The 9,943-nt window shown below is 32.0% G+C and overlaps 1 protein-coding gene across 1 annotated transcript in view; it reads left to right on the top strand.

Moving 5' to 3' along the window:
• Positions 1–7,711: 7,711 nt before the first annotated feature.
• The window catches only part of LOC132186606 (probable WRKY transcription factor 53), a 2,896-nt gene continuing 664 nt past the window's right edge, over positions 7,712–9,943 (top strand). The window contains exons 1-3 of the mRNA XM_059600587.1: positions 7,712–8,424; positions 8,519–8,647; positions 9,457–9,938. Of these exons, the coding sequence (XP_059456570.1) occupies positions 8,129–8,424; positions 8,519–8,647; positions 9,457–9,938 (907 nt within the window). The 5' untranslated portion in view covers positions 7,712–8,128. The remainder of the gene's footprint in view (positions 8,425–8,518; positions 8,648–9,456; positions 9,939–9,943) is intronic.

Here is a 9,943-nt window from a genome sequence, read left to right as displayed (position 1 = left end):
CTACACACTTTGAATTTTCCCCCTCCACCAACGTTTTCTATTAACTTGCCTATGATAGAATGAGCTTAGCACCAATTAATTAATTTTTTTTTTTTTTTTTTTTAAAAAAAAGCACAAAGTTTTACGAGTTTAACGTAGGTGCGGTTATAATTTTTAGGTAACTACGTTTACATCATGTGATTATTAACCACTATTTACACTGGTATTGCGATTATTGAATGGCAACTATTAACCATCTGCATATCAAGTAATGTGCCTTTTGAGTATTCTTTGGGTTTAAATGATTTTGGAAATGTTTTAAGCTTGTTTTTAGTGTATTTTTTAAGCTCCTAGTGTTTTAAATGAAATTCATATCTTGATTTCACATTTCAACTTTAAATAACTTTTTTTTTAAAAAATACAAACATACAAATTAAAAAAATATAATTGATAAATTTGCTAATAAATCGGGTTGGTTGCAGCTAATAACCGTCCATATATACTGCCCTAATTTCATGTAAGCAGTGAACAAAAAACCCTAGAAGCCATCTCTTGGCCCTTCTCCTCATAAAACAGTTTTGAGAGGAGGAGGGAACAGATTTGCTCCCTCCTCCTCTCCCATTGCCTTTCTACTCCCAACTCCTACCCTCCCCCTCCCTTTTTTTTTTATTTTTTTATTTTTAAAAAAAAATTATTATTATTATGTTTGTAGGTGTTCTTCGACCAGATTAGCAGCTTCGGCCTCTCCGCTATGCGTCTGTCCACCTTCTACCGTGTAGTGTCATTCATCTCATCCCCGACCGCTGCTGCTGCTTACTAATTGTTTGTTTGTGTTTTTTGTTCAAATAAGATGTTTATTCTCTTTAGATCTACCCTCATAAGTGAGGAGAAATATTTAGGTGTGAGTGGTTATTTATCATGACCTGGATAATTAGGTGTAAAGGGTTATCTCTCACAGTTGGTTTAAATAAATTTTGTTAGGAAATTTGGCTACCTATGTCTTAGATCCTCGGAAAAAATATGTTCTTTAACTGTATTTGTACATGGGTTAATGGAAGATTGAAATCATAGATAACACATAATTATAAAAAATTTTGTTTGTATCCATAACTTTGTAACCTCATAGCCATGGCCGGCTCAATATATTTGGGGGTCTTAGGTGAAATTTTGAAATTTGACCTTATTTTTTTAATATTTAAATATTAATTAAACAATATTTATTTTAATAATATTATTATTATTTTCATTCTCATTGTTGTTTCATGACTTTTAAGTTTAACTTTTAACTAGTTACCCAAAAAATTGATGTGGCATATTTGTTTCTTTGAGTTAATTTATCTTATTTTACAATAGGTTTATTATATTGGGGCCTTATTTTAGAGGCTTTTAAATTTTTATGGGAAAAAATTTTGGGCCTTATTTAAAAAAAAAATAAAAAATTAGGCCTTAAGTTAAAATAAAATTAAAAATTTTTTTAGGCCTTATTAAAATTTTTTTGGGCCTTACTAACTGTCAACTGGGGGGCCTTAGGCGACCGCCTCAGTGGCCTAGCCATTGAGCCGGCCCTGCCCATAGCATGTGGTTATGATTTTTGTAGAACTTTATGTTTTATAATATAAGAACTTTATGCTCGTGATCTTTAATCAATAAAATTCTCATATTTCTGTTAAAAAAAAAAATTGGCGTAAGCAGTGAGAAGCTTCCATTATGTCGTTTGATGACCCTTTATTGTGAACATTCACACTGGAAGCAACCCAGCAACAAATTTGAACCCCTCGTGTATTGACGAAAAGTCTGAAACCTTGAAAATCAAATTGAAAACAAACACCACGTACAAAGTGTTAATATATATGTCTATTTCCCACCAAACATCATCATTGGTCCCAAATTAAAGCCTTTTGGCACGGTCTGGTTTTAGCCCCTCAATTAATTAATTAAACACCGTGTAAACAATTTTTTATTGTTTATTTTTCTACATAGAAGAAAAAGAATACATGGAAACCAAGGGAAAAAGAAGTTGGACCAATTAAAAAGAACGCGCCCTGACGCGTCACGCGTTTTGCATCTAGAAGGGGAAAGAGGGGTCAAAATTAAGGAGCACCACATCCTTTCACTCTCACTTTCTGCATTCTTCTGGATGATGAATCTGGCTGTAACTTCTGGGAAAGTTTATAGACGTTAACCAAATTTAGTTGGTTGGGCCATTGTCCCTTATTGACAAGTCATGTTTACATCTACATGGACAGGGACGGAGCCAGGAAATCTTATCATTTCCTGGCTCTGTACATGGAGCTATAGACTCTGATTGATTGGCATCTAGATCGTCCACATGGGGCCCGGGAGGCCCGGGATCGACAAAAGGGGATGAGTTCACATTTAATACGCTTTTTTTTTCTCTCTATTCATATAATTTAAAATTATTAGCAAAAACAAGGTTTTTCTTATCTCTAATGAAAAACCAAGCATGAACTCCTTTTCCCGCCATGGATTATGATTTCTTATACTTTCAAAAAAAAATAAAATTGTAGATTCTTAAATTGTAAAATTTAAGCCGTTTTTTTACATCAAAACGCTTGAAAAGTGTGTTGTATATTAAAAAAATTATATGTTATTGAGGCAAACTTTACAAAAGTTTTTTTTTTTTTTTCCTCAGTTTGCATAGACATTTCTTCTTTAGAAAACCAAAAAATAGTTTTTGACTTCAATTCATGTACAAAATGAGATGAAAATATGTTCTACTCTCAACCATTTTATATTAGGTGACATTTTCTATAAAATTGTTTAAATTTTGTAATTTGAGAATCTTCCATTTTTTTTTTAAAAAAAAAAAAAAAAATTCGAAAGGGATATTGGTCCCTCTCCCTCTTTGTCATATCCCTTGACTAAAAAGAGCATAAATTATAAATTTATAAACAGTGATGTAGACATATAGAAAGGTGGACTGAATATGCCTGGAAAGTATTATTTGACAAGTCCCACTTGATTACTATACTCATGAAGATAAGAAATTATTGGTGGTACATATTTCCAACTTAAATCTCCCTTTTGATTGTGCACTTCTTTTTTTTTTTTTTTTTTTGTGGGCCAAATCTGTCGGAAAAACCCATGACGTGCAAGAACCAATTAATTTTGGAAGCTTTTCTGGTTGAAGACACCATCTTTGACTGCCCAAACCCTCACCTTCAGCATTTTGGAAAGCTGGGAGTGATGTCAATGTCATTACTCCATTCCAAAATCTGTTTATTCTCCATTCCTTTACGAATTCCGCAAAATTCCACTTAGATGCCGTAAAAAAAAAATAATAATAAATAATTATAGTCTTTTTTTTAAAATTTTTTTAATGGGTTTAAATTTAATTTTAAATATTTTTATAATAAATAGAGAAAAGAGTGAAACTAGATATAGACCGTATATATATATATATATATATATATAGGAGATGTGTTAGTAGTTTTTTTTATTTTTTATTTTTAAGAACACCTAAGCTAAGTTTCAAAGCAATCTTCCAAATTTCATAAAATCTGGACAATAAATTTCAACGGAATATTAATTCTAGTCGAGTACAAAAAATCTGGATAAGTTTCAAAGCAGTCTTGAAAATTCTTAAAATCTAGACAAGAAATTTCATAGGAATCTCAATTGTAGTAGAGTACAAAAGCTTCTTCTAGATGGATTTCAGAAACGGATCGAAGTTGAATTAATCCTCTTTTCTCTTTCGTCAACGAAGCATATAGTTACAATTTTTAAATAGAAAAAATATATTCTTTTTTTAAAAAAAATTAGCTTTTATTTAAAAAAAATAATACTCACCTAAAACTAAAAAAACACATAACATTTTACTTTTTAAATATTAAAAAAATATAGATATACGTTATTTCCTTTTCACTTTCCTTTTCAAATATTAAAATAGTTTAGAAGCTTTTTATTGGACTGCCTAACCCTTCGTTTGTTGTCGTCACCAATAATTTGTTGTTGTTTCCTTAAAAAAAAAAAAAATCTTCTTAGAAAGGATTTTGACTTTTTAAGATTGAAATCGTTATCCGGCCGTATGTAATCTTTTTTTTTTATTATTTTTAATGAAAAATGTTAAGGTCACAACATAAATTCAATTTATGGCCAACTTCTCTTTTACATGTCATTTAAAAAAAAAAAAAAAATTGACGGAAAGGATTTTAAGATTCTGAAAATTTGGAAAAGAAGACAATTTGTATGATTTAAAATTCAAATTTTTTTTTAGAGAAAAGTTGACCATGAGTTAAGTTTGTGTTGTGTCAGTAAAAAAAAAAAAAAAAAAGACAAAAATGATGGACACCGTGGATGCGAGATCTGGCTTACATGCTCTAGTTTAATCAATTGTTAAGATTAAATCTCAAAGTTGACTTAATTTTAGAAGCTTTTAATAAGAGAGAGAAAATGAAGTAAAATTTTGAGAAATTTAATCTTGACCATTGATTAAACTACAGCATATAATTAAAATAACAGCATATAAATCGGATCCGCGGGAGTGGTGCCCAGTGGTTCCACGGTTTATAAAACAAAATAGATAAACGTTGCCACTAGTTGGTAATTTGTACATCTCCCCACGTTCTATTATAATTTGAACCCAATTTTTCTTTTCTTTTTTTTTAAATGAATATTTAACCCAAAATCTTCAGAAATAAATAATTAATATATTATACATCTGAAGTCTTCAAAAAGTGATTCATCTAATAAAACGAAAATTATTGATTCAAATCCATCTCTTCCTGCTTGTACTATTAGCACATGAGAATTGAGATTTTATAGTGCAAGTTGTTGGGCATTTTGGAAAGATATTAAATTCTCCAATTTCATGAAGCACAACTTGACTTAATTACACACTGACATTTTCCATAGTCTCAGAAGAGGTGCTGGCAATAGAGAAGCTCTAGATATTTTCTTCGTCTCGCAATAATTAAATGAGATGAGGTTATTAAAAAAGAAAAAAGAAAAAGTAGTAGTACTGTTACGTATAGGTGGTCAAGTTCATTGTACCTCCAATTTCTTAATTATCCATGTTTTTGGCTATGATAATTTATCAAGTAAATACATACATAAATATGAGTCTTATTTTTATTTTTATTTTAAACTTGTATGTTAGAGTATCTTTATCAGATTAACTAAAATGTACATATTATCTAAATTTAGCAAATATTATTCATTTTTCACTTCTAGCAGATTTCTTTAGCAGAAATACAAGAGATCAAGAGTCAAATCCTTGAGATTTCGGGTATACAAGCTACACAAAAATATGACAAGTATTTGTGTTATCGGGTCTAATTGAAAAATCTAAAACAATGGCATTTAAAAGTATTAAAGATTGAGCTCGGAAAAAAGTTGCACAACTAGAAAATGAAGTTTCTTTCATAAGCAGGGAAATATATTTTATTAAAATATGTGGTCCAATGCTCTAACTGGAAAATCTAAAACACTGGCGTTTAAAGGTATTAAAGACTGAGCTCGGAAAAAAATTGCACAACTAGAAAATGAAGTTTCTTTCATAAGCATGGAAATAGATTTTATTGAAATATGTGGTCCAAGCAATTACCATGTATAGTATAAGTGTCTTCCCATTATCTAAAGCTCTGTGTAAGGAGGTTAATTCACCGATACACAAGTTTCAGTAGGAACATCAGGAAAAACATTTTAAGATTTTCTAAATGAGTTAGGTGAATATGACATATTCTAAGGCTCAAGAAGTATGGGCTTCATAGATGTAGTGTGTTTCCGCAAAACATTATTAGCAAAGCAATGCTTGAGATTAGGGGTGAAAAATGCGAACGGTTATTAATCATTTGCTAACTGCTTTTAAAGGCGATTGAAAAAAATTGCTAATCGTTAATCGTCTATTTATATATATGAAATGACGTCTTTGTGTTTAAAAATGTATATAACGTATACCACATACGATGTCGTGTATAATAGGGTATATAAAATGTATACTCAAAAGTGAGTTTTTATCTTTTTTGACATTTTCTCCCCCATCGTCCTTCATCACACTTTCTCTCACCGTTTATCATCGTTGTGCTTATATTAGTTTTTACAGTTTGTGATTGGAGGGAGTCGGGTTACAGTAAGAAATGTTTTTTTTTTTTTTCTGCATTCTACCCACCATCTCTTCTCTCTTTACTTTACTTTTTTTTACCCATGGATTACGTTGATGTGATTGGTTTTCTGTGGACCCCAAACATGCATCGTTCATCACTGATATTTGATATCCTCTGTATTTTATTCTAAATCCAATATAATATAAATGTGAAAAGTTCTAACACCTAACGTTGTATTGTATCCCATGTAAACAAAATTATAAAGTTCACAATTACTTTTGAAATGTCTGTCCTTTTATTTACGACTGTAACCCGATCAATGCTACAATGCATTCTACCCACCATCTCCCCACCATCTCTTCTCTCTTTACTTTACTTTTTTTAAAAAATAAAAAATAAAAGGGCAGACATTTCAAAAGTAATTATGAACTTTATAATTTTGTTTACATGGGATACAATACAACGTTAGGTGTTAGAACTTTTCACATTTATATTATATTGGATTTAGAATAAAATACAGAGGATATCAAATATCAGTGATGAACGATGCATGTTTGGGGTCCACAGAAAACCAATCACATCAACGTAATCCATGGGTTGGACGTGACGCTTGAGACTTTACGTAAGCCACATTAATCTCCATCCCGTTTTTTTACTTTTATTCTTAATCTCTATCCCTGAATACCATGTGAGCGTATATAATAAAGATTTCATGGGAAAGTCAGAGATAAGCGGAAACGGATCGTGACAAAGGAATCTTCAAACCTTCTTCCGCGTTGTTGCTCTGTCCTTGTATGCGAGAGGTAGATGGAGAGAGAGAGAGATCCAATCATTTTTCTAATCGTAAGTGTTCTTAAAAAATAAATAAATAAATAAATATGATTGAAATATGAGAATTTTTTAATTTTTTAATTTTTTTAAAAAATCTAAGTTGTTAATGATTTTGGACAATAAATTAGTAAAGATCAAATGAGAGAAAGTGACCTTGTTGTGTGTATGTTTTGTGACCCTCTTTGGGGGTTGGGGTTTGAACTGGTCATTTTATTGATAATTCAGACAATAAATATGTTTGAAATATGAGAATTTTATATATAATTTTTTTTTTTAAAAAAAAAAATCTAAGTTGCTAATGATTTTGGACAATAAATTAGTAAAAATTAAGGGTATGTTTGATAAACGGTTTTGGCATGACTTTGACACAATACTATTTATCTTACTTTTTTATTTTTTTAATATTTTCTTATTTTTTACATCACATTAATAATTTTTTATTACTATTTAAATAAAAAAAATAATATAAAACAAATTTTTTTTAATTTTTTTATATCAAATATTTTTATTTTTTCTCACGTCAATGAATTTTTGCTATAAAATAGAATCAAAACCCAAAAAATAAATCGTTTACGAAACGGGCCCAAATGAGAGAAAGTGACCTCGTTGTGCGTGTGTTGTGACCATCTTAGGGGTTGGGGTTTGAAGTGGTCAGCAATTGGACCTTCTCTCTCACACTATTTCTTTATAATCAATGAAAAGAAACAGTTCCATTTAGTGAAAAAATAAAAATAATAAATAAATCTTACTCGGTTTTCCTTGGTCAAACTTCTCTCTTTTCCTTCTCTTTTCTCTCCCTTATATCTCCCCTCTTCCTCCCACCTTCTTTCACTAAGACTAAGGCTTTTGCTCTTTTCCTTATAATACGTTAGCTTTCAACTCTCTCGCTTATCTCGCTTATCCATTAAAAAAAAAAAAGAATAGGAAAAGTGTCTTTCAACTCACTCCTTCTTCAGGTTTATATCTTGCTCAGGAAGCACTTAGCATCATCAATCATTGATTCAAGAGTTGGGGTTTCAGGTTACTTTTCGTGGACATTTCAACAAGGCGCAATTCATAGAGAAGAAGAAGTGTCATTTTCCAATACCCAGTTGGGTGTTATTGAAGCTACCCAACTTTCATGTTTGCAGCCTTTGATTCTACAGCAATTTTCAGCCTCTCCATAACCCTTTTGTCACTTCCATTTCGGACATTTATATTCTTCAAGCTATAGTTTGTGCTATTTTTTTTTTAAAAAAAAATTTATTATCAAAATGGAAAAGACCGTTGATTGGGAGCAAACGGCTCTGATCAGTGAGCTGAATCAGGGGAAGGAGCTAGCAAAGCAGCTCCTGAACCATCTCCACCCTTCTTCATCGAATGAAACACGTGAATTCTTGGTTTCGAAGATACTTTCTTGCTATGAGAAAGCGCTTTCATCGCTAAATTGGGGAGAGCAGCCCAAGCCCATGACCAGCATCCTGGAATCGCCGCGTTCTTTTGCCAACAGCAGCCCGAGAAGTGCGGGTTCTGACCAGGATTCTAAGCACAGAGATGTCTACAAGAAAAGGTAAATTTAATTCATGGTTCTTGGTAATTAGGGGTCCGGCAATCAATATGATGTGGTTTTTGATTGAGATTGTTGGGATTTGTGTGTTATATAGGAAGACATTGCCCCGATGGACGGAGCAAGTAAAGGTTTGCTCTGGAACAGGGCTGGAAGGGCCGGTTGACGATGGTTACAGCTGGAGAAAATATGGGCAGAAGGACATCCTCGGAGCTAACTTTCCGAGGTGAGAACCTTTTTCCATCCATTTTTACTACCAACATAATTGGGAGTGCGCAACGTATGCCAACAAAAATTGGACACGTTTCAGGACGCTTTTTAATTGTTAAATTAATACTTTTTAAAATTTAATTTATATTTTAATTTTTTTTTAATTAAAATAAAAAGTGAATTATAGAATTAAAATTCATAAGCCGGTTAACTTAGGCCTTGTTTCATGACGTTTTTTAACTGAGAAATATTTTGATATAAGATTAACTTTAATTTTAAGTATTTTGTGAATATATAAAGCAATAAAAATTGTTAATATTTTAGGGTATTGTCTCTTTATTTGGAAAGTAAAGGAGGACAAAAATGTACAGTACTTGAACTTATCTAGATCCAACCGATACACTCTGTCCATTGTAGCCGTAGGCTTTGATTAAAAGTACGGACTTATTTATTTATTTTTTTTCTTCATATATTTTCTGACAATTTGGTCGATGCTGGTGGGGGGTTGACAATTGACAACTTGATTGTTCCTGTAGCTAAGTTAATTTTTGTGGTTTCAATCATTTTCCACGCAACTCTTTAACGTTAGAAATATCAAACCTTGGTCCCCGGTCCAATATGTCCGGCGTCTCATATAATTTTTATGGGTGGTTTTGTAATAGTACAATCTCATATAATTTATTTTGGGTAAATATAATTAGCGTTTTTTTTTTTTTTTTTTCTTTCTCTAATTCGATGTTAAACATTTACTTTTATTATTAAAAAAGAGTTCAAAATAAAAAAATGGGTACGTCTTGTTCTTATCGCAAGTTGTTTCTGTTGTAGGGGCTACTATAGATGCACACATCGACATGGGCAGGGGTGTTTGGCAACAAAGTTAGTTCAGAGATCGGATGAAGACCCAAATATCCTCGAGGTAACATATCGAGGGCGGCACACGTGTAGCCAATCCTCTCGTTTAAACGTGGCATCGGCACCGTTGAAAAGTCCAAGGTTAACAGAGAACAAGAATAATCATCATCATCATCATCATCACGCACAACAACAAAAACTCAAAGAAAAACCAGCACAGGAAATTGGATGCAATGTTGCAGCTCGGCTTACAGTTAAGACTGAGGGGTTGGAGGCCAGGGAGGAGGATGACATATTTCCGTCATTTTCCTTTTCTTTAACACCAATTGGATCCGAAAATGAGGACGCCATTCTTTTCTGTGAGTCCATGTTGGAGAACAATTTCATGGGTAGTCTTTCTCCGACGTTTTTGTCGCCGGCGACATCTGATTCCAACATGTTTCCGATGTCTCCATGCCAT

Source organism: Corylus avellana, chromosome ca7 (assembly GCF_901000735.1).
Source record: "Corylus avellana chromosome ca7, CavTom2PMs-1.0".
In the NCBI taxonomy this organism is placed as follows: domain Eukaryota; kingdom Viridiplantae; phylum Streptophyta; class Magnoliopsida; order Fagales; family Betulaceae; genus Corylus; species Corylus avellana.
This window is presented reverse-complemented; position numbering and strand designations above follow the sequence as displayed.